This window comes from Crocodylus siamensis, chromosome 5 (assembly GCF_052110815.1).
Source record: "Crocodylus siamensis isolate JL-2025a chromosome 5, ASM5211081v1, whole genome shotgun sequence".
Taxonomy (NCBI): domain Eukaryota; kingdom Metazoa; phylum Chordata; order Crocodylia; family Crocodylidae; genus Crocodylus; species Crocodylus siamensis.
The window spans coordinates 812,599-837,298 of NC_143399.1; the positions used below are offsets into that span (position 1 = coordinate 812,599).

The 24,700-nt window shown below is 57.1% G+C and overlaps 1 protein-coding gene across 4 annotated transcripts in view; it reads left to right on the forward strand.

Annotated features, from left to right (window-relative positions):
* The window catches only part of PTPRF (protein tyrosine phosphatase receptor type F), a 422,531-nt gene that overhangs the window by 306,408 nt on the left and 91,423 nt on the right, over nt 1-24,700 (forward strand). For all 4 annotated transcript variants that reach the window (XM_090047886.1, XM_090047883.1, XM_090047885.1 and 1 more), the window contains one exon: nt 12,116-12,304. In XM_090047886.1, the coding sequence (XP_089904012.1) occupies nt 12,116-12,304 (189 nt within the window). The remainder of the gene's footprint in view (nt 1-12,115; nt 12,305-24,700) is intronic.

A 24,700-nucleotide genomic window follows, 5' to 3' on the forward strand; every position in this document is an offset into this window, starting at 1 on the left:
TATGGCCGTGGTCTGCTTCCACCGCCAACTTGCCATTTATCTGTAATGCACTCTTTAATTCATGAGGGCTCACAGAGGGGATTTGTTCAGAGCCTGGGCTGAAATCGGCAGCCCCTCCTGTTCCTGTACATCTTCCTGAAGAGATGGGTGTTGCTGCGGAGCAGTAAATAGAGGATTGAGCTTCTGCAGCCCTCGCTGTCTGTGTAAAAAATGTGATGTCCTCCCATTAAACCCCAATCAATTGCATCAGCCCGGCATTAAAAAGCATCACTTGTCAAAAGACAATGTTTTATTTATGTTTGCATCCAGATCATTGACTTGCTGCTGGCCTTGCGCGGTGGGCCTCTCTGCTTCCACTTTGTACGGTCTCTAAAAGACCGTTAATGTAACCCAATTCCTGTGTCCAAATGGCTCCGGGAGCCAGCGCAATTAGTGGTTCCTCTACAAAGCGCGGTCTAATGGGTGCGGTGTGGGATGGGTCAGAAGGAGACGCATTTCCATCGCGCGCTCTGCCAGAGATTTGCCGCGCTCCTGCCTCTCCATAAGGAGGCCCTTCCCCATGACAGACGGGTTGCCCGAGGCACCCACGGGTCTCACGAGGCTTCGTGTGTTAATGTTGGTAAAATGTTCCAGCCCTCCCGGGTGGAAGGCACAGGGGCACGAAGGTGCTGGTCCCCTCCCGAGTGAGCAGAAGCATGCCTCACATTTTAAGCATGGTTTTTGCTAGCACAACCCCCTACCACGTATGCCCCCCTGCGCCCTAATTAAAGCAACCCACGGGAAACTCCGTGTCTGTCTCATGCCGGGGTAGAGTTCCTCTGCAACAGGGCAGAGAAACTTGGGGCTGGATGAGCAGCCTGAGCCGGCCTGCAGGCCAGGCCAGAGCTAACCCCGTGCAGAGGACCCGTGGCACCGGGGGCATGGTCTGTGCGGGGCCCTGCATGCTGGCTGCAGCTCTGGCGAGCTTCACCTGGAGCACGTGCCAGCCTGAGGCTTGCTGTGCACGCAGCCTCACTGGGCACGTGGTGTCCACGGCGCATGGGCTGCATCGGGCACTACACGCAGCACGGGGGGCCGTGGTGCAGGCTTCACGCAGCGTCCCATGATGACACGCCACTCCAGGTGCAGCCCACGCTGCTTCCAGCATGTGGGGCCAGGGCTGGTCCAGTGACCCCCGGGCTGGCTCCGACCCCCGGGCTGTGTGTTTGACTCCCCTGCTCTGAGAGACGGATGGGGGAAGTACAGGAGTCGCAGAAGTACCTGGTCTCGCTGCCAGAGGTTTGTTACAGGGTCTTTATTTTGTTTGCTGCTCATCGTGAACCCAAAGGAGCTCTGCCCGGGACTCCCGCACTTGTTACAGTCTGTTGGACATGTCCCGAGTGGCAATTTGGCTCACTCGGGTGGGTACTGAGACCCCAAGAGCTGTTTGGCTCTCTGGTGCTGCAGGTCTGGAGCTGGGAGCAGGAGCTGTCGGGGAGGTGAGGAGAAGCCGGCAGTTCCTTCCCACCGTGTCCTCTGCAGAGGAGCTCTCCTCCCCAGCCATCCTGGCGCTTTGCTGATGGCTCAGGGGCAAAACCCTTCATTCAAGCTCGAGCGCAGAGGCCTGTTTCCGCTTGGGTCCCAAGCCCATTTTTAAGGGGTGGATTTTGGACCCCTGGACTTCCAGGGGGCTTGTCCGGAGAGCTGCCACGCTTCAGAATAGTTGGAGCTGGCTTCTCGTCCCACTTGTGAAGTGCCGCCATAGCGCGTAGCTTGAGGCTTTCGGGCACTGGCGTCTTTGGAGCCGGTTTGCAATGTTCTTGGGGGGAACTGGTGGTGGGGGGAGGTTTTTCTTCCTCCCTCTTACAGAACCAGTGTAGCGGTGCCATTAAAAAGTCAGCCTTTCCCAGTCACGGGCAGGCCAGCAGCGTCCGCAATGCTGCCGTTGTTAGCTAGCTTAACCGCAAGGAGAGGCGGTGAGATCAGGCAGGTGCTGCGATGCTCACAGCCTGCTTCCCATCTCAACGCAGGGCCTTCTGGCCCAGCTCTGCTACCCAGGTCACGTGGCTGTTGCCTCTGTTGGGGATAGCTTTTACCCAGAGGAAAAGCCAGTGGGTTGGGTTGCAGGAGCACTAAAGAAACCGGATATTAGTAGGATCTGGAGCTCGCAGTAGGACGCCTGTTCCCGAAGCTCTCGCAGCCTGGGCTGCAAAGTGGAAGCGAGCGGACCTTGGTGTATTCCAGCTGAGCGATAGCAGGGATGCCTCGCATTAATCTGAGACTGAACGTTAGGAAGCGTGGGAGATTTTCGCTGTCACATTAACTCGGTTCTTGTGCATTTTTTCCTGCATTGAACTGCAACCAGACTCAGATGGATCAAAAGTCAAATGCTCCATTAATTTTAACAGCAGGTTATATTTAATGATATATGGAAATGCTTTATTGATTGTGTAGCTAAAAAAATGAAAATCTCGGTGCTAATAGCACATCGCTTCAATGCAGGTGAAGAAGTAGGGAGAAACGGAATAGATGAATAGATGATCTAAAATTGGAGGAAGACCCAGTTGTGCGCTTTCCTTTGAAAAGCGTGAAGTATTTTACCCTTTGGTAGGAGCGCATTTTATGTACTCGGTCACGTTATTACAGTCCAAGTAACATGAAATATGCTCGCATTGTTGTGCCATGTGTTTTTTAACCAAAGGATCACAGGTAATTCCTGGGACAGCCTCGTTCAACAGCTGACACCGGTAAATGGCACAGCTTGCACTGCTTCGACTGTTCATTTACGGTGGAGTCTAACCACCAGCTGCAGCCGCTGTCCAAGTACAGCTATCTTTGTATTGCACTTAAAAGAAATGAAAAGAAGAAGAAGAAAAAATGCAAACTCCCAGCGGTTACATTCCTTCTCTAAGCAATATTCGGTGAAATAGCCTAGCTTTATTTATCACCTGCTGGATACGACCGGCAAAAACTGTATCTTCACCTTCCTGATAATGAGCTGTAAAATTCTTGGAAAATGTCAGCAGGGGGAAAAAAAATCTCCGTTCTCTGGCTGCTTCCCCCCGAATTAGAGATAAGACGACCAGGCCCATCTCAATCAGGGAATCGCACAGGAGTATCTGGTTTGCTTGCCTTTAAGCTCCTCCTCATCTACGCTCAGTAATTCCCTCTGTACTTATTCTTGTGCTGCCCTCTTCACACCCGCCCGAGCCCTTGCAGTGCTGCCAAGGCACGGCAATGCCGTCGGGCAAGCGGTTTTGTGCTCTCCCCGTTGCATCCCCAGGGAGGGAGGGTGCGTGCAGCGCCGGCATTGCTGGCGGGGCTCTGCCTTCAAGGCGCACGCTGCACTGTGCTCCTGGTAGACGAGGGGGGACTGTGCAGACCCGACCTGGGATCTGGCTAGGGGCCGAGCGTGCAGGGCTGGGTGAACGTGCTTGCAATGGTCTGTGCTGCTGAGGAGCCGCGCTGAGCCCTCTCGAGGCTTGGTGCTTTCCCAGGGCCGAGGGCTTTACATCCAGGCCTCCAAACTGCCGTGGTCCAGGCGAGATGGGGAGGAGGCTGGCCGATCAGCCCTGCAGGAGGGGAAGGACCCCTCGCCAGCCAGGGCCGGGGGAAGGCTTTGCTGGTGGACGCGGCAGCCACGAAGAAGCCAAGAGCGCCGCTCGCCGCCGGCTGACGTGGTCCGTGGAGGCACGAACCTTCCTCCGGAGGACAGCGGCTCCGGGTGCTGGGCTCCTCTCCGGCCCTCAGGCTGGCAGAGCAGTTGTTCCCCCGTCTGGCTCCTGGGGTGGGGGTGCTGATGGGGACGGTCCCTTGGCCTGTCACGCTTCAGCCTTTTCTTCCGCCTTCAGCGCCTGCATTTCTGCTCTCCCCCCACCCTTCCCATCTGATGCGGATGTTAGAAAGGGAAGGATGCCTTTGCGGGCAGGGGAAGGAAGGGGCCGGGGGTCAGTAATAGAGGTCAGCGTGCTCTTGTGTTTATGGGACGTGCCCCTGGTGCTGTGCTTTGCAGCGCTCAGGCAGCACTGTGCCTTCGCAGAGAGCTGCACACGCACGCTCACCACAGCAGCCTGTCGCTAGGCCGGGGAGCTAGGGTAGGGAAACTGAGGCGCGGAGCGGTGCCATGACCTGCTGATGCATTGCAGGTGGGCGTGCCGCCTGCTGAGCCCGGCAGCTGCTCTGGCAGGACACCCGGTCGTGCTGCGGGGAAGGGGTCCGTGGCCTGTAGGTTTAGAGAGTCGCCATCCTGTGTGGAAGGGGCAAGGTTAACAGCAGCCTCCTGGCACTTCCAGGGGAGCTCCCTTCCTCGCACCTGGGCCCGCACGGGCTCCTCCGGGGGTGAGCCTGCGCCGCGGGAGCGGGACGCGCTTCGTTGCATTTACCACCGGGTACGAGCGTGCGCATGGGCAGTCGCCCCGGCCGGCTGGCACGTTGCAGGGTCACACCCTTGTGCAGTGCCCGTGCCCACGGTCATCACCTCCGGCCCCGCGAACTCCGCCCAGGCAGCCCCAGGGCAGGTCCTCCCGATGCCATCGCCCCCACTGCTGCATCCCATGTTGCATTCCCCTTGAATGTCTTCGTTTTGCTTTGCACCGACTCGGCCCGGTGTGCTGCGCCTTGCTGCAGCACGGCGCTTGCTCAGAGATGCCCTGGGCTCCGTTTACCCTCGGGGATCGTGCAGCGATTTCTCTGGCAGCGGAGGCTCTCGGGAGCGTCCCTCCTACGCTCCCCTGGTGAAGAGAAGACATTTGAAACCGGAGCCTCAGCTTGTCGTTCAGAGGTGGCCAGGGGTTTTGGCGAGGCCTTGTCACCCGCGGACGCAGACCGGCACATGCATTGCTCTCGGGCACCCGGGTTTCTTGGCCCGCTCTCCCCGTGGCCTGTTAAACAGGCGGTGCAAGCGCTGTCGGGCATCCCCTGTGCCGCGGGGGGCTCGGCTGCAGCGATGAACCTACTCGGGGGTCTGGTTCCTTGCAGCCGCTCCCCGCACGCTCTCGAATTCGAGGCGTCGGGAGAACTTGGCTTTACCAGGCGCTTTTCTGCTGAGCGGTGAGAGCAGCGTCTGCAAAAATAGAAACCCATAAAGAAAAGAGTCTCCCCTCCAAGCTGCTCGCATAAAGCTCTTTGGGCGCCTCTTTGGGTAAGCTTGAGCAGAGCTGCCTCAGCACAGCCTTTTGTCACGTAAAATGATGCTGTTCTTCTGGGCCTCTAAATTGCTCTGCTGCTTTTGATTGTCTTGCATTAATTGAGCAGCAGCACGGTGTAACCTGCACTGAAGGAGGAATGAGAGCTGTTTATTCAGCCAGCAGATGTGCTGGATTGCGTGGTGCGGCGCAGCCTTATTAGCCTGCATCTTCCATTAGTTGATATTGCCTGCTACTCACGATTTTATAAATGCCTGTCTTACTATCGCTGATATTTTTCATTTGCTAATGCGTTTTAATGTCTCTGAGGGAGTTTTGGAAGCTAGTGAAACTTGTAAAGGAATCCTGTTCAGCCGTCAAACCCGAAGTCCATCAAGGCTCGTGTAGGCTCCCGCACCGCACCCCTCCCCTCCCCTCCCCGTGCACCTGGGAGCGCGCAGAGAGAGCAGAGCAAGGCCGTATCCGCAGCTGCCGCGGCGCAGAATCGCTTTAGCCTTAAATAGCTTGAATTTGCCAAAGCCGTGAAATAGCTTCACCGGTGACCCCGGTCTTGCCTAGCCAGGGGCCTCGACCACAGACCTCGCTTTGTCCACCCACGTGGTTTCTTAACTCCGCGCCGCTGGGCTGCTGCAGCCGGCTGCCAGATTTGAGCTGCCAAGGGTGGCACGACCCGGGGCTCTCGCCGAGCCCCTGGAGCCTGCGCTGGTCTGAGACGCGAAGGTGATGGGCACTAGTGAAAGTCTGCAGACGGCGGGTCTTTCTAGCCCCACGACAGCATAGGGCCAGCGCCTCGGTAGCAGTGAGCAGAGGGCCCCTCTCCTGGGGTCGAAGGCTTTTGAAAGATGATGAGAGATTTAACCTCCCCATTACAGTGCAACGTTCAGAAAAGCCACTTTCTGTTATTTCCAGACTATATTGGGAATCGTTTTTCCCCTCTCCCTCTGCAGCCGGAGCAATTGGACTCCTGGTAGCAGCAGGCCTGGCTCTACAGGCTGAGGAATATGACAAACAGCGCCCATAAAAATGTTCACGGTTTTTACTGTTGTTTCTGAAACGGCTTTTCCCAGAAATATGTCGACAGAAACAAGCCGGGCCGAGGGGGGGTAGTGGCCGTACGGGGATTGGCGGCACGGTGCCTCGCAGGCACGCTGCCCGGGGCCGGCCCCAGCGCATCCGCCTGCCCCCACGCCGGCTCCAGCACAGCTACCGATCACCATTTCCCTGCTGCATTGCTCAGTCTCGGGCACGGACGTCTCGTGGGAACGGCTGCAAAGCGCCGGGTCTCTGCACGCGAGCTGACCCGACGGGGACCCTGGGCTTGACCGCTCCCGGGGATTCTTCCCCGGCAGCTGTTTGCCGCGGGCTCTTCTGCACGGGCTGCAGGTACGCGTGCATTCACCCGAGCGTGCCGGAGCTGCTCCACGCTGTCCCGTCCCACTTGGCTTGCCTCGCTGCGGCTGGTGTCGGGAGTGATGCAGGACGGGAGGATGCTCGGCCGCCTTACGCCTGCGCCAGGGTCTTCGGGGGAGGCGGTGGTTCTCCGAGCCAGTGAATCGCAGCTGCAGCAAGGAAGGACTTGGCCCCTGCCGGGGGAAGAGTGGAAGTCTTCCCTGCCTGAGACTTTCCCGTTGAAAGATGCTCAGCACTGGAGAAGCAGCTTCTCGGCCTGCACTTCCAGCTTGCAGTTGGAAAACCACCTGGCTGTGATTCCCCCTGCCCTCCATCCTTTCTGGACTTACTCTTCTGCTTGGAGGGTGTTACGCTCGCTGCAGCCCCTCACCCTGAGTCCCAGCCTGGCTGCCGCCAGCCCCCTGCCCAAGGCCACGTCTTCACAGCCAACTTACCAGCCCAGCTGTGGCACCCCAGCCCTCCCGCACAGTTCTGCACAGGCTCCCTGCAAAACTCGGAGCCGTGTAGGTAGGTCCATGCAGCGCTTGGGCAGTGCCAATTAACCTGCTTTGTGCTAATTGGCCTCCCCGTTGTGGTCGCTGGCTGAATGCAGAGCCATGTGGTGTGTGGTTTACCATTCAGACCTCGCCTAAATCCCAAGGAGAAGAGGAGCTCAGGTGGGGCATGCCGCAGGGGACGAGAGCGTTTGCACTTTTTCCCTGTCTGGATAAAGCATAATGGCTGCTCTGGACTAGCCCCATGCTTGGGGTGTGGGGGCCATATGTAGCCCCATGTGCAGGCAAGTCCGTGCAGCTGGTGAGAGTTCAGAGGAGCACAGCCCCAGCTCAGCTCCTTAATTAAAGCCAGATTAGACCCTTGCTGGAGGGGGAGGTGAGTCAAGAGCCTCTGAACGTGCTTGCCTGTGCTTGCAGTGCTGCAAGGCAGAGACCTGCAAACAGGCATCTAGAAACCCTGTGCCGTTCTGGGGAAGGCATCGGCCTGGGCCTGGGCCAGCAGCAGCACCACGTCCTTGCAGCAAGCCTCACTTTACAAGACAAGTGCAAGCCAGTGCCTGTGGCTGCCCCACACCAGCACGTCTCAACACCTGGCAGAGGGGTCCCCAGGCACCGCGCTGATAAGTGGGGAGGGGGTGTGCACGGTTCAGGCCTTTCCTTCAGTCATCAGAGCAAAGACCCCTAGTTTCCCTGGGCACTTTGTTGCTCGGTCTCCGGTCCGGGATTTGGGCTTCCTAACCGCGCTGCTGCAGCCGTGCGCTCGTACTGCCCGCGTGGGATCGACAAGGGACCAAGCCTTGCACAGCCCCTGGCTGCCCCTGCATTTTTGGACTCTGCTTTGTCTGGACTGCAGGCATAACCAGGTCCGTGTTTAGTGTGGAGATACCAGGACTAGTTTAAACTGGGCAGTGCGGGTGCCCGGGAGCATGGAGCACAGCGCTGGCTCTTACCTAGCGTCTTGGGAGGTTTGCAGCTCGGCCAGGCCCCGTGGGGCCAAGCTGTGCTGCTGCAGGGCCCCGAGCGAGCTGGCCAGAGCCGCTCAGGCGCGTCCGCATGATGTTGCAGTAGACACCCCGCGTCCTGTACCTCTCTCTCCTAGATGCCTTGCCCGGGTCCTTGGGCATGCCTGGCAGCGAGAGGTGCGCTCACCTCTGCCTGACGTCCCTTTCTGTCCAAAGAGACAGCGGGGAAATTGTAGTAGCTTGTCTGAGAGGTTGCACCTTCCTGCTAAGCTGTCCAGGGCACAATAGTCAGGTCCCGCGTTGCAGTGGGCTGGGATCGAAGGGTCTCGGAGACTGCTAGTGAGCGGGGAGATGCTGCCTTCTCCTGTCTCCTCACTTCTCGCATCCCTGCCCCGTTCTGGGCTTCTCTCCAGCCTACCGCAAGCCCAGGACAGGGTTGGCAATCTGGTGATTGCAGCAAACAAAAAAGCTGACCTCTTTAACAAATCCTTTGCCTCCATATTCCTGAACAGGGACCAGGACATCTCCCCCACTAGAACTGCAGACGGGCCCAGGGGAGGCACCGCCATGCCTAGGGTCAGGGACAACCTAGCTAGGGAACTTTTGGAGGGGTTGGACATGTTTAAATCAATTGGTCCGGATGCTCTTCACCCGAGGGTGCTCAGGGAATTGGCGGGGGTCATCGCGGGGCCCCTGGCATGGCTCTATGAGCGCTCGTGGTGCTCTGGCCAGTACCAGGGGACTGGAAAAGGGCCAATGTGGTCCCCATTTACAAGAAGGGGAGAAAAGAGCACCCCGGCAATTATAGGCCAGTCAGTCTCACCTCGGTCCTTGGGAAGACCTTTGAGAAAATTATCCAGGAGCACATCTGCAAGGGCCCAGCATGGGAGGTAATGCTTGGGGCAACCAACATGGGTTCACTGCAGGCAGGTCCTGCCTGACCAACCTGGTTTCTTTTTACGATCCGGTCACAAAGTCCCTGGATGAGGGTGTCGGGGTGGACGTCGCCTTCCTGGACTTTAAGGAGGCTGCTGTCCAAATTCACTGGTGACACTGAGTCATGGGGCAAGGTGGGCATGCTGGAGGGGAGGGACAAGATCGAGCTAGATCTAGACAGGTTACAAGGGTGCGCGGACGAGAATAGGATGGGGTTCAGCGCAGACGAGTGCAAGGTGCTGCACCTGGGCGGGAACAACCGGCACCATACCTACAGGCTGGGGAGCTCCCTTCTCGGTAGCGCAGAGGCAGAAAAGGATCTGGGGGTCATCAGTGATGCCAAGATGAACACGGGCCGGCAGTGTGGGGAGGCAGTAAGGAAGGCTGACCGCACCTTGCCATGCATCCACAGATGCATCTCGAGCAGGTCCGGGGAGGTGATCCTCCCCCTCTGTGCGGCACTGGTCAGGCCGCAGCTGGAGGACTGCGTCCAGCTCTGGGCGCCACACTGCAGGAGGGATGTGGACAGCATGGAGAGGGTCCAGAGGAGGCCACTCGCATGGTCGGGGGCAGCGGGGCAGGCCCTACAGGGAGAGGCGACGGGACCTGAACCTGTTCAGCCTCCACAAGAGAAGGCTGAGGGGGATCTAGTGGCCTGTTACAAACTAGTCGGGGGGACCAGTGGGGATTGGGGGAGTCCCTGTTCCCCAGGCACCACCCGGGGTTACTAGGAACAACAGCCACAAATCGTTAGAGAGCAGGCGCAGCTGGGCATCAGGAGGCGTTGCTTTACAGTGAGGGCTGCCAGGCTCTGGACTGGGCTCCCGAGGGAGGTGGTGCTCTCCCCTGCCCTGGGGGGTCTTCAAGAGGTGGCTGGACAGATATTTGGCTGGGTTGATATGATCACAGCGCCTGTTCCTGCCCAGGGCAGGGGGTCAGACCTGATGATCTGTTTATGTCCCTTCCGACCCCAAGTACTATGATACCACGATACCCAGAGAGGTTCGAGTTGACTCTTGGCATCTCTGTCTATGCTTCGTTGCAGTCCTTTCCCAGCCTTTGGTCCAGTCATTTAGCACAGATACTCCAGGCCAGCGCCCCAGGTAACTCAGATCAGCATCAGACCTATGCAGACACTTCCTTTGGTCCCTATGGGTGGGGATCCATGCAGAAAGCAAGGATGTTTTGGGCTGGCTGAGCATAAACCTCAGTGCATAGGTTGGATCCTGTTAATTGAGACTTTGCTCAGCGTGTCCTGTGCAAAGAGTGCAGATATTCAGCAGGGTCATTAAATTGGATGGCTCGGGGGCTTTGGCCTCCCCAAATGGAGCATCTGCTTTCCTATCGCAAGTAGCACGGGGCTGCACTTTACTCGCGCGTGGCCTTGTTCCAAGAGAATTTAATTGTTTACCACTGCTTATATGTATCTTCCTTTGCAGCCCAATCTTGACGGCGCTACACTGCCGTGTATTGCCTGCTTTTGTTTCCTTTTGAACCACGTAGGAGGATGTGTTGTGGCTGTGTCGATGCTGCTGTTGCTTGTTATTGAATGCTGGCTCTGGTGTCTTTCCAGTTAAGCTCTGTACGCCTTTGTCTTTGAAAATCAATGGAGAGCAAATAAAAAGAACTAGTTTTCAGTGGTACCTTTCACAGAAAAAGCCCTTTGTTTGCTGGAGAAGAGGAGGTTTCTCAGGAGGGCAGACTGGGAGACAAAATGTGGCTTATGCTCTTAATAAGCTTCAGTAGCGTGGTTTTTTTGCTTTCAAAAACCTTGGATGCCCTGTAGCTGCTCGCATCCAAACACAGAAGCAATATTGCAGCGTGTTGTGTTGTTTACAGCAGATGTTTCCTTGTGCTGTCGAACTTCATGTGCAAACGAGCCGAGGGGCCTGGGAGTCTCCCAAGATCTGAGCAAAGGATGTTGAAGATTAGTCACCAAATGGCCGGCGTTTGTGCTGCAGGTCTGCGGCGCTGGGCACGAGGTTCCCGAACGTCCCCGTGGCTGGAGTGTGCTCGCCAGCAGTGTCGGGGGGAAAGAAAGCTGCAGCGAGCTCCTGATCGGCTGGGGCTTGGGGGGGAGCAAGTAGGCCTTGTCGAGTGGATTCGCTGGCCAGGGAAAGTTTTCTTTAGTTCTCCTCAACAAGTAAAGGGGGGAAAGGCCGAGAATATGCTGCAAATAATTGAATTTCCAGGACTGTGAAAGCTCCTTAATGGTGCTTGGGGACTCCTCCTGCGGAAGCACGTCCATCTGATTGTATCTCCGGCCTCGCAGAGCACAGCCCGTCCTCGCGCAGGAGGCAGGAAGCGAACTCTCTTCTGCGGTCCCCGGCTGAACGACCGTGCCGGCACGGTCCTCTACTTCTCGGGGCTGTCAGGCGGCTTCGGCCGAGACAACCTGCGGACGCAGGGCAGCGGTGGGCCGCGTTAACCTCCCTCGCTGCCTGCTGGATCCGGGCGTCAACGGCCCGCCGTGGCCGTGCTCTGCTCTTCGTTATGGCCGTTAGCCGTGCCGGGGCACACATCAGTTGTCTGCCACGTGCCACCAGTGCTTCCCGCTGCAGCATCTGGGAGCGCTCCTCGGTGAGGAGAGCGGGCTTCGTTAATGTTGCACTCGTTTATTTGTAATGGTCGCCTCGCCGTCGGTGTCCTTCCTCTATGGGAAACCCCGAGTGGGGAAAAAAGAAAGCAGGCTGGTCGCTCTTTATTGGTTTCAGGATTTTTATGCAATGTTTATTTCAGCAGTGTTTATGATGAAGGCTGTGTATTAATACTGATTTGGGAATGTATCGATCAAGTTGGGGGGTTTTTAAATGTACACCAGACTCTCTGCCCCCCCACGTCTGGGGCTGTGTTTGGCCGGGATTCAGGACCACCCCAGACCCCTGCAGAAAACCGAGTGCCCTCGTTCACCGGGTTTATTAACAGCAATTCCTGGAGCCTGAGTATCGGGGAGAATTATGGACGTTCCCCAAGGCAATTGATTTTAAGCCGAGTTAAATTTAGCCGAGGCCCTGTTGGTATAATGAGTGCTCATTACTGAGTCTGATGTGCTGAAAGGCCTTCAAAAGTTTCTCAGCGGGGGGGTCGGGCTGCTGTTCTCCGGCACGGGCACCGCTGCGGTCACGTGTCGCGGGGCCGGTGTCCTGTGGCTGCGCAGCCAGGTCCTCATGTGTGTTGTTTCCCGTTGCAGAGGATCACATCCCCGCTGGCTTCCCCATCATCGACATGGGCCCTCAGCTGAAGGTGGTGGAGAAGGCCCGCACGGCCACGATGCTCTGCGCCGCCAGCGGCAACCCGGACCCCGAGATTTCCTGGTTCAAGGACTTCCTCCCGGTGGATACCGCCGTGAGCAATGGGCGCATCAAACAGCTCCGCTCAGGTAAGGCAGCCAAGCAGGTGTCCCCGGCTCTCCAGCCCTCCCGTGCCACCGCTCTGGGGGAGGGGGTGTAGCGCGATGCTGAACCCGGGCATTTCACGTGATCTGACTTGGTTTCCATTATGATACAGATGTGGCTTGGGGGAAACCCGTTCTCTCTGGCAGGATATCCTGGGAGAGATTGACAAAGGGGAGGCAAGGGGGAGAACATGCCCTGGGAACACCTCGGACTCCTCCGGCGGTACCGTCAGCAGGGGAGGTGGGAGCAGAGGCCTAAAGACGGTGCCCAAATTCAGGGCAGAGCCAGACACCTGCCCTCCAGGCCTCGGTTCCCGGGGTGAGAAGCACGGCCCAAGAGAAAACAGAGCACATGAGATGTTAAGTCAGGGGTTGCGTGCCCCTCTGGGACACGGCTCTGCTTTGCGTTATGTCCTTGCCAGTTCGACGGAGCAAGAACAAAGACGAGCCAAGAAGCGCAGTAGCAAATAACTGACTGATGTGTAGAGTTCAAGGAGAGACGGACACAGTTTCCACAAGCATGGGCCCTGGCCGGTGGCTGGACCAGTCTCTCGATAATGATCTCTCATGCTCCCCAGGTGCTTTTCCATCACGATCCCATAGAGAATTGAGCAGTGTGAAGGGTTCCTGGTGGGAAGCAGTCGAGCCTGGGACTTTCCCCCTGCGCGGCAGGAAGCAGGACTGCCCTGTGTCGGTGCTTCCCAGCCAGACGTGTTGATCCAAGCCCCATGCTGCAGCTACCTGTCGCTGTGACTAGCATTCCTGCCGGGACTCGAACCGAGTGGTTCCTGGCTGGAGGGTCTCGCCCCTCCGCTCAGGGTTGGACCACTTGCCACATTTGGGGTCAGGAAGGAGTTTTACCCTTGCTCAGATTCGTACAGACGATGCGGGGGGGTTGCCTTCCTCTGTCGCCAGGACAGGGCCCTCTTCCTTGGATCTCTCGCGTGTATTTTAACAACCCCAGCAGCAGCAGGACGTTGGCGGCCGCGGCCCCCCTACTTTCCCGGGGGCAGAGGCAGGGGTGATGCCTGGGGCTGTGTCAGGGGTGACTGTCGTGTTGCTCAGAGGTTGGACACGGGGTTTGTGTGGGCTAGTTTGGACAGGGCTGATCCTGCCTCAGGTGGGGGTCGGACTAGATGCAACCTCCGCAGCTCCCCGCCAGCCCCACGGCTCTGTGATCCCATTGTTTTAGGTCCTGCTGCTTTCACCCCTTCCCAGGAAGGCGCCAGTCTCTGTGCAAATCACAGAGAAATGAGAAGAGCGGTGGCCCTCCCACCTCGGCCCCCTAGCCAAGGAGTTCGGTTCTTGCCCGGGCATCGGAGTCCCCAGCTCCGTACTCCTCGCCTGAAGAGGATGTGCACCTCCATCGTCCACTTCCCAGGACAGTGCCCGAGCCCCTCAGTGCTCCCCTCAGCCCTCCTGTTGAACCAGCCAGGAAAGAAGATCTGTGGGGCCAAAAGGTGAACTCTGTGGCAAAGGGGGCCCTGCCCCCTGCTCCCTTGTTGGATAAATCAAGTGGGCAGCAGAAGCCAGGGCCCTGGACCCCTTCCCTTCCAGGGCAGTGTCCATCCCACCGAGCTGGAGTGAGGTACCGGGTGCACCAGGATCAATCGCAGCAGCATCAGAGGCAGGAGCAGGGTTTTGGGCATGCTCCGAAAGGCACGGCGGGTGGCCTGGGGCAGAGCAGGATCCGCGATCTGCGAAAGCGGTGCAGAGCGCGAGGCGCCAGGCGTGTCAGTGCAGCTCCCTTGCCTGCAGTGTTGGGCTTGGGCCCGTCTGGTGCTGGAAGCAGCGATGCAGCCGGTCCTGCCAGGCCGTAGGAGCCATCAGCCCTGCAACGGCAGTGCCGTGGGGGTCCGTTCGGGGTCCTCGCGGAGGAAGCCTCTGCAGTGCTCTGGCTCCTGTGCTGGCAAAGCCGCCCGCAGCTGGGAGTGCGAGCAATTAGCCATCCCTGACACCTACATCAAAGCTCAGGCCAGCACTCTTGATTCCACCTAGATACACCAATGAGCACTAATTACATTAATGCATTTACAGCGTATGAAATTTCCCAGTGACCTTTAGCTTATCTCTCCCACAAACATGGCTTAATCTTGATGTGTGTGTGCTGGAAGAAAATATCACTCTCGTTAATTATTCTGAGAGGCGTTGGGAGGCAGCAATAGGCAAGTGCGTGTGGATGCGTTGCTCTTTCTAACTGACTCAGTCGACGTCAGCAGCTGAAGCCCTAAATGAGCAAGGCAGGTCTGCTGTGCTGGCTCTGCGCCCTCCAGCCCTTTGGCTGTCCCCTGGCTGCCGTGTAGGTTCGGTGAGAGAGAGCAGGGATTCAAAACAGGATGTTAAACCCCTGCCAGTGTCCCCAGATTTAGTTTGCTTTTTCCTGTCCCCCAGCTGAATTTCACCTGGGATTCAAACTCCAAAACTGGCTGCTGCTTGCAGACAGTTATTACCCAGGGAGGTATCAGGGGAACCTTGTAGAAGAAGCAGCATGCGTCCCCAGACATGCAAGAGACGGAGAGATTAAGCTCTAATGTAGTAAGCGTGGTGTCTTGACTCCGGAGGAAAACCTTCATTTTTCACGTAGGGAAAAAAGGATGCAAAGCCAAGGGGGAAATGAGGATTTTCCTTCGTCCCTGCAAGCCCAAGTAATACCCAGCATCAACTGGGCTCTCGCGTCCCCTGGACCGCTGCCGGCACACATGGTCCTTCCTGTAGTGCGAGCTGTCGCTGGACCTGGGGTGCAGATCCCCTGCTTGCGGGTGTCTGTCCTGTTTTCGCGGTGCAGCGAGCCAGGCGCTGTCAGGCCCAGTCCCGCAGGCACCACTGGATGATCCGGTAGAACTGGATAGTGAGGAAAAGTCACGTTTTAGAGGCATGTCAACTGAAATAAGCCTTTCCTGATGAGGTGCGAAACCTCCCCATGGAAAAATCGCCCCATTCCCTGAAGAACAAACTTATCTGATATGACGGTATCTCGCAATCAGCTCGGCATATCTGCATAAGTGTCAGCCCTGACTGTCTCGGTCTGAGCACAAACTCATTTAATTTAATTAAATTAAAACCTAATAAGACCCGGACAGATGTAATGTGGTTAAAGTAGTTGTAACATAAATGGTGAAGTCCAGACGGTGCTGATAGATGGTGCCTGCCCAAAAATCTTCACCCGGCCTTTTAATATGCTATCTATAATTTTCCAAAGAGGCCAGAGTTCGAGCTCAGATATATTGAATGTAAGCCTAAAAATGCCATGTGGGCTTGGAAATCTAAATTAGCTTTTAAAAGAGACAGGTTTTTTTCATTTCGCCAGGCTCCTGGCACAATATAAATAGCTAGAAATAAATAATAAGTCAGATGCTTGGGAAAGGTGGTGTCTGTCCTCTGATGCTCCCAGTTACATGGGTTGGCAGTGCTCAGGGGGCATCAGCTGTGAACCGCAGTGCGGTCAGGTCCCGCATGCCCGTGCGGGCTCAGTTCATCTGTTTTCAGGGGTCTGACAGGGTCCCAGAGACGATGCCCTGCAGCCCATGGCTGTTTAGCCTCTGGCACTTCCAGCCAGGGCCTTCATCAGCAAAACAGCTCCTCTTGCAGCTGACCCACGTCTTCCCTGCTCCTGGTCAGCTGTCTATACGTATAGGGGCACACATTTTTTTTCTTCTAGAATTTCCTGGGCAGCTCCCAGTTTAGTTTGTTAGTTAGTTTAGTTTGTTTTTTTAACGCAGAAACCCAGGGAAACCCGGGGTAGGGTCACCCGTGGGTGTTAGCCACCCCACGCACGTACTCTTGTTCTTGAGAGCGGGTCAGTAGCACAGCAGGCACTAGACGGACTCGAGGGTGTCACCTGGACCAGCAGAGATTGCACCCAGGGGCTGCAATTCGGACTGGCCGCATCAAAGTTTCAGTAACATCTCCCACCTCCCGTAGGAAGGAAATTTTACCAGCCCCTCGTCACTCCAGAGGACTCTGAATATTCCCCCCTCGGATGTATAGCTTCAGTGCCCGGGAATCGTGCACGCAGGGTCTCAGGCCGTGCTTGCACTGGGGAAATCACCCCCAAATGTTCGCCCATTTTAAAGCCTGCCAAGCTGAGCTGATAGTAAGCGGGCTGGAGATGGAGGCACTGAAACAGGGTTGGGTCACTGAGAACCTTGTCTCTGTTTCTCCTCCATCTGGTTTTGAAATGAGCTTATGACTTGGGAGAGATTTCAATGTGCAGGCCAGGCCCAGGAGTTTGTACTGATGCTTTGGAGCAGACAGCCTGCGCTCAGGAGAGGTCCCGAGGACTTGGGTACAGAGTCAACATTGTTCGCACTTTCAGCCTCGCATGTGGGCTTAGGATTCATGTCCCAGGGATCATTTCCACTGAGCATGTCAGGAAATGGGGCAATAACAGGCCGAATGGAAAAAAAGAAAATGGAGGGTTGGAATCAGGGTCCCCACTTGGGCACGATGACGTGCAACAGAGAGGAGTCGTCTGCCCTCCCTCCGCAGGAGAACGACTGATGGTGTCGAAGTGCAAGGAGCATCAGCGACGTTGCCATCCTGCACCCACAGAACGGCAGGTCGTCCTCCTCTTTATAACAGACACTTAATTTGAGGCGTGTCTGCACCGAAGGCCGCATGCAAGCCGCTGATCTACTAGTAGAGACATCACAGAGCACCCCACTGCCTCTCCCCGCTGGTCGGCGCTGCCGAGCCACCGTCTAGCATATGCGTGCCCTCTGGACGGTCAGCCCGTGGGTTCCCGCGCGACCCCCCCGTGCATGTCTGTGCTGCAGGGGATTGGGAAGCTGTGACCAGGACGGTTCCCCGCCACAGCAGGCAGACGGGCCCCGCGGGGTGACGGAGTGACTCGTAGCGTGGGACTCTGTCGGGCTCACGCATGCACCCGTGGTGGGATGCGCACGCCCTGGGCCTCTCGATCATTTGCTCGGGGCGGCCACAATCCACTGTCTCACGTTTTGCTAACGTTAACTTCCTTCAGCGAAGCTTCGTCAGACACGAGCTGGTTCAGCAGAGCCGGGCGCTGTGGGACGGAGACATCACTAACCTCAGCGCCTGCTGGCAGTCGGGGTGGGAAGAGGCCAAGGGCGCCAGTTGCGAGCTCTGCTGCCCTTCTGCTGAGGGGGTGTCTGCATCAGTGGGTGCAAATGTGCGCCTTGTTGTCCGTCAGGGCAGCCCCTGGGGATAGGCGCGGCGGGAGGCAGCGGTGCCACCAGCCCCCGGCGCATTCACTCCGTGTCCCACGGGCCTGCTGTGAGCAAGGCTGTCAGCACGGCAGCCAGAGCACCCTCGGCCCCGGAGGCTGAGAAAGCGTATGTGCAGGCAGCGGCAGGGCACGTGCCCTCCATCCTGCTTAGGCCACCCTGCCTTGCCCGCGGGTCCGTGTCCATTCGGCCCCTGTCTCAGCCGAGGCTGGCAGCGAGGGGCTGACCTTGTGCCAGCCGTTGTGAGGGAGAGAAGCTCTCGGCTCCGAACGCTGCAGACCGTCCCCGTGCTGCGGGGCCAGGCTGGATGCTGCATAGCGGGATGCCCTTGGTTCAGAAGATTGCCTGGCAGTCATCCGGTTCTCCGGGAGATGCCCACCCGGCGCTGGACAGACCGACTGGCACACTGGCCGAGTGCAGCCCTCATGACCTCTGCTGTGACAGCTCCTCCATGGGGCATGCGGGATCCCAGGGGCCGAGGGGTCCTTGTCCCATGATTCAAGGGACTTGGGGATCCCGTGGGGAGGGTCTTCTCCCCTGAGGCCTCGTTTCCCACGCACGTCCCCATGCCTGGTGTCTGACTGGGGCGAGCCCCGGGGGTGCACGTGCTCCGAGGCCAGCAGGCCAGTGTTTTAACGCAGGTAGAAAACGAGTGGGTCGTGCTTCCATCTGGGGGGATCCAGGGGCTCGATGCAGACGGCCTGCCCCGAGGGGAAGGATACAGCGGCTGCGGCCAGCAGGTTGCAAGCCTTGCTGCAGATTTCCCCAGTGCCGGTGCAGCCCCAGGCTGCCGGGCGGTAGGGAAGGCGCTTCTGTGTGGCCCGCTCCTGGGAGCCGGTTCTCCAGCTCATTTCTCCACCTGTGTCCTTGCTTTTAGTGAAGAAGGAAGGGAGGGGACCTCCGGCTGGGCAGAGAGACAGAAACCACCCGGGAAAACTGGGCACTCAGCAAACTTGCCAGCCAGGCGGAGAGAAATCGCCCTGTTCTCCCTGTCTATGCCAGGCAGCATCTGGGGATATAGCTGTGCTGTCAAGGGTAGCAGTCATTACCAGGATAGATAAATGAGCAGCAGATTTATTATGGCAAGGCAGAGATTACCCACAACTTCAGAGACTGCGGGATCATTCCTGATGCTTCGCTTGACTGTGGACAAAAACATCAGCAGCTATAACCAGCCGTAAAGTTAAAATGGGGTAATGTCATCTTGGCAGAGGAGAGCGGTGGAACAAGCAGCTGGAATGGCTGCTCGTGATTAAAGCAAGGCCTCTGCCTGGAGGAACAGTAGTTAGGAGAGAGATAATAAGTGTAAATATTTTAATGACTTCTTTAAGAGGCAAGTTAAACACGCTTAAAATCTGCCTTCTTTGTATTTACAGAAACTCTTTGTGTCTGTCTTTGTTTCCCATGGGGTGCTCAGTGTTGTGGATAATGGAGTGGGGAGCGGTAAATCGGGGCTACACCGCACTCGTTTATGATTCTGGTATTTATTAATCGATACGCTGAACATGATTTGACACTCTGTGTCCTGTTTAACCCTGTTTTTCTGTCTGTTTAAACTCCTCAGTTTTCTTTGGTAAGTGCTTGGTGTTCAGATCTTACCAATCTGCATAAAACCAACACATACCATGAACTGCCTACGGGTTAGATGTGCATGACTCTCTCCCCCGTACTAACAGCCTCCATACATGCACAGCCAGACCAAGGGGACAAAACTGGGGATTAGAAGGATTCACGGCCCCTTCGCCTTGTTGGGCCTCCTCTCATGTCATCTCCCCAGCCTTTATTGACACTGTAAAACATCTCGGTGCCGTCACCGTTTGACGCTGTGCCCCGTAATCCAGCGGCCCCTTGTAGAGAAGGTCCCTGTGGACTTGCCTCAAGGCAGTTGGACCTCGTTACCAAAAGCTTTCTGTATACAAAGCTGCTCCCTGTAGCAGGTCGAATGGTCTTCTACTCCCTTCCAAAGGGGAGAGGGGGTCCTTGCTCGGCGTCACGCCTGAATTAGGCAGACGGGCAGGGGCCGCAGTTTGATCCCTGAGAGCAGCAGATTCTCTTCCCACATCACGTTCACGCCACGTGACGCCAGGGCTCCTTGGCAGCTGCGCGCTGTCGGAGGAGGGCGCAGGCGTGGGCTTTCCCCGCGCTCCTCCGAATTCCCATTCTGTCAATCAGCAGCTTTTGTCCCACTGGTCGTTCTAACCTCGACGCAGGAATGCACCCACACCAGCACGCCTGCAGCCATGCGCTTGCACCTCCCTCGCCCCCTCGCGCTCGCACAGCCCTGCCCTCGCACGCACGCACGCACGCACGCACGCACGCCCTCACCACCCCGCGCGGGGTGGCCGGCGCCGCACCATCACCAACGTCTCTTCCATCTCAACCGCTTGCATCAGGGCGTTGACGACGAGCGCAAGCAGGCTCGGCCCGCGCCCTGCCGCAGCTCAGCCTGGCCCGCCTCGGGGCAGGCTAGCTCGCCGGGTGATGCCGGGCTGGGGGCTGCGCTCCTGGAAGCGCCGAGCTTTACTAACCTCCGGAGAGCGTCACTCCGACCTTTACTGCCCATCAGTCTCCTTTTTATTTATTCCTGTCGCGCTAATACAAATTCTAGCTTTTAAAAAACTTTCTGCTTTTTAGTTATGACTTTCTTCCTTTCCTCTTTGTACTAATGCTTCTCTCTAATCTTATTTGCATTCAAATTACCTCACCAGGTGGTACACCAATCAGAGGTAAGAATGCTGAGCCGTGCCTCCGGTTTTCACGTCACTCCATCTCCGTCTGCCCTGCTCCCTCCTCCAGTGTCTCTCATCTCCAGCTTTCCTCTCCGCTCTATCTAACTCTGCCGACGCTGTCACCCATCCGCACTCTCCCACCGGTGTGTTTTATTTTGGTTTGGTTTGGTCTTAGCGTGACTCTGTAGCACCATCCATTACGATGTCCACACTGTCGCAAGGGGGTTATTCAACGGGACGCCTGCCCGCTGGGGAGTGCTCGCCCCTGGGCTGCGATGCCCCTGCAGCCCTAGGATCACCGAGCTGCCCCGGCAGCGACCGCCCTGCCTGCAGGTCTCTGCACGGGGAGTCTGAGAGGGACGACGTTGGCGCAAGCCTGGGAGCGTAACGTTTTCACAAGAGAACGGCCAAACCCGAGAGGCAGGAAACTGCTCCGAGGCAGACGCATCCTGAAAGCTCGGGCCAGCCGGGCTCCGGGATGCACCAAGCGTTTGCTTTCAAGTGCGCAGAGGGGGGACGGGCTGCCTCCGGGCCCACCGAAGGAGCCCGTCTCGCCTCCGGCCCCCGCCCGACAAGTTGGCATTGCCTCGCAGCGCAAAGGTTCGTTTGGAGCCGACGAAGCGGAAGCACATCTGGCTGCTTCCCACCGTCATTAGTTAAACCCACCTACAGTGCGACAGCCCGGCAGGCACAGTCTCTGGCTCGTTCTTCACAGCCTGCGTGCGCCCGTAATGACTTCCTGATTGGAGCGGTGTTTCTCTAGCCTAAACACTCAAAGTTGTCCCTTTAAATTAACTTTAGTGTGATAACCCGGGCTGTATGCTAAGACCCTCCGAGTTCTCTTGTGATTTTCGTTACCACTGTTGACTGACCCCTGAATTTCTTGATAAACTGACTGCCACCTCCAGACTGACACAACCACATTTGTTCAGTGCTCCCCTTCCCCCCCTCCCCTCTCCACTGAATCACCGCTGGAAGTTAATAATCTGACTCTCTGGAACTGGTTCTGTTGCTGGGGGTTAATGTTTTCAGCTCCCGTTAAGTGATTTCAGAGCAAATGTGAATTGCTGTTTTGTGTGTATTTGCATTAAGTTGCTTGCGTAGCAAATCTGGGTCAGGGAAAAAGACTGAAAACCTTATTTTGATATGAATGGGCTTATATATATATATATATATATATATAATCTGTCATTCCTCCCGTTGGAACACTCCGGGATTGACAGCTGTGATGTTACAAGCTCCTTAAACTATTTCTTCATCTTCTCTCTCTATTGCCAATCCTAAAACGAAACGACAGATGGAATACTAACCAGCTGAGCGCGCCTGCTCCCAGCGTCCCGCACGCAACGCGCTGCCCGCCGCGGCCGTCACGTGTGGCTCTCGCTGTCTGATGACATTAGTGACTCAGCACCAGAACCGCGCGGATGTGCATACATCCTGCTTGGGACCCGAGCGTGTCTCTGTAATAAGAATCATCCATCTCATAACACATAAGCTCTCCCCCCCCGTTTGAGCCCTGACGAGGTATTTTGAGAACGTTCCTGACATAATTTCAAATGTGTGTGTCCTGTTTGAATGTCAAAGACGACGTTTCGGTGAGAGCAGACCGAAACTGGGTGCCCCCTCCCCGGCTTCTCGCGGAAGATTGTTGTCAGCCTCATGCCTTTCATGTAAAACGGAGGTCGTTGCATTTCTAAAGATACCAACAGATTAGATGAAAGCTCTTTTGTAACGGAGAGGTCGCGTCCGCATAGACGTGACTTCTGCCATGTTCTGTGCCCGGCTGCACACTTGTTCCTCATTAAGGTAAGTTTGCTGCTTCTCTGGCATCCATTCGTGTGGTCTGAAAGGAAGGGCAAACTAATGGCGCTGCTTGAACAATCAGTTTTGGGGCCCATTGATCTTTTTTAACTGTTGGTATAATTCTCTGCCGCGCGGTGGTGGTGTGACGCAGCCCCGGCGCTTTGAGCATTAGTCTGGTGCTTCCTGGGGGACAAGCCGAGACCAATGAAAACCTCATTTGTAGGAATCGATGCACGATCAACAGGAGGTTAAGCTAAGAAATTCCTTCTGCACGGCCCTTATTGACCGCGGCAAGATTTATTCCTGTGATTAGCCTTCATTCTGGACCTGCTGCCGCAGTCTGTTCGGTCCGGAGCGCCTCTGCAGTAGGGAGGCTTCGGTCCTCTTCCCCCAGTCCCGGCTGCTGACGCCGTCCCTGTCCCCGTCCGGGGACGCCCAGGCTGCTCGGCTCGCCCCAGAGGTCAGTGGCACTGCGTGGCGTGACCTGGCGCCAGCAGGCGACTGCCATGTTAGACAGATGGCAGCTGCTCTCCGGCCTCCTCCCTCGATTTCGGAACAGGAAATGCAGCGTCCTGTGTTTCTTGAGAGCTGAGCTAGGTCGGTGTCCGGGGAACCCTCCCTGGCTCCTTCCTGCCAGGCCCGACATGGCAGCGCGGTGTGATGTGGCGCAGGGTGGGATCCCTGTCGGTGTCTGGGCCAGTCTGGAGACCAATCTGGGCACTGTCAGCTGGATGTCCCCCTTCTCCTGTCCAGTTAGTTTGGGTGGTAGTGGTGCTCGGGCATCCCTGAGACTCCTGCCCGGGGGACAGAGACAAGCATTTTTTCCACGGGTGCTCGTGCATTGGACTGCGCTTTGTATACCATTGGCTTGGCTGTTCCCCTGGCGCACCTGTGGGCTTTCCCACTCTCAAATGGAAAGAGGCGTTTTTACTAGGAGGGAAATGCGATTGCAGAACCAGCTGTTAGGGGCAGCGGGGAGTTGGAGGGCGGGTGTCATACGGGGAACTGCCTGCAAATCCTTGCTTTAATGTGTGACTGGGTTTCAAGTGGGCCGTGTCCCTGTGGAGCTGCACAAATAGGCATCCTGGCTGCATGACAGCATCGGAGCTGGCTTCTGGCCTGGAATCCCCTGAGATCCCTGGACTCCTTCCTGCTCCCTGGCCGTGCGAGAGCAGCGCATTTGAGACCCTGCAACGTAGCAGGAGGTGCAGAGAGCTGCTGCCTGACTTCTCTTCCTGCCTTTGCCCAGGTCCAGCTGGATCCCAGAGGTCCGGCGCCATCGCCAGCCATCTCTGGTGGTACCAGAGAGAGTCCTCAGCAGCGCTGGCATCCGAACAAGTGCCTAACATGCCAATCATCCGGCACAGGGACGTAATGAACATAACGAGCACTAACAATGAAAATATTTTTGCAGTGATCTCGTTTGCATAATTGGCACTGCTGATGGCTAGTGTGGGCTGGGTGCATTGCTCCGTAACAGCTGGGAGTTGCCTTTATTACATAGTACAAAACTCCACAGCGTGGAATGAGCCAAGGACTGCGGGAAGCTCTGATTGGAGTTATTAGCAATTTCTACAAGCATTTGGATGCAAGTTGTTCGCTGCAGCCCCTGGGGTCTTTCGGCCCTGCTAGCACAGCGTCAGACCCCTCCTCGCTCCGTCTCCACCTGCCCCCCTTCACTCTTTTGATGCTTCCACATTGCATCCCCCAGCATCAGTAAAAAAGCACCAGGAGGCTACGAAGTGTGGGGCGTTCCCTGATAGCCAAAGCGACTTCAGAGGGGCCACCGTGGGACCTCGGCCCTGCTGAGCTGGCTGGCTTGCGTGCGGGGAGAGCTGGAACTGGGAGACCCTCCTCTCCCCCCACCCCCAGCGCCCACCCTCTCCCTGTCAGGGAAACGCAGCCGCTCCCAGCACTGGCTTGAGGACCCTGCATTGTGCCCGTCGTCCTAGCCCACGCAGGGGGAGTCTCCTCTCCCCTCCTGCACCTTGGTGGCCGAGGCTGTGAGTGCACCTGGTAGGAAAGCCCCGAGTCCAGCGTGCGCAGAGAAGAGACCCAGCAAGACATCACCCCTCCCTCCATGGGGCACCACAGGGGCCCTGTGATCGCCCCCCGGCTGCCTCTGGGCTGGGGTCCCAGCGGATGAAATCTCTGCCGGAGCTGGAGAGGTTTTACATGATTATCATCTGGAGTGGAGCGACGAAGCCTGGGCGCAGCAGAGCCCAGCCTGCGCCGGCGGTGGCGTACCTGCCAGGCTGATGCCCTTATCAAGATCTGCCTTCCCTGCATTGTGCACAAATGCGCTTTTTAAATGCCTCTTTTAAACACTATCATCGCAGCTAATGATTCTGCCTGAGCAGCGCAATTGTATTTGAATAGATAAGCATCTCGGAGAGGAGCCACCGGGCTGTCGTCTAAGGAGGGAGAGGAGGCTGGGAAGGGGAGCGGCGGGGTGGAGGCATGGGCCTCTGGAGGCAGGACCCGCCCAGGCGTGCCTGCCTCTTCCCTCCGCCTTGCTGCTGCTCTCCGTGGGCTGGGGCCCGCAGCTGATGTGCCCGAACGCGTTCCAGGAGACGGGCCGGAGCCACGGTGGAGATCGGTGCGTCTCGGAGCCAGCGCCGCTCCCTGCCTGCGCTGGGGACCAG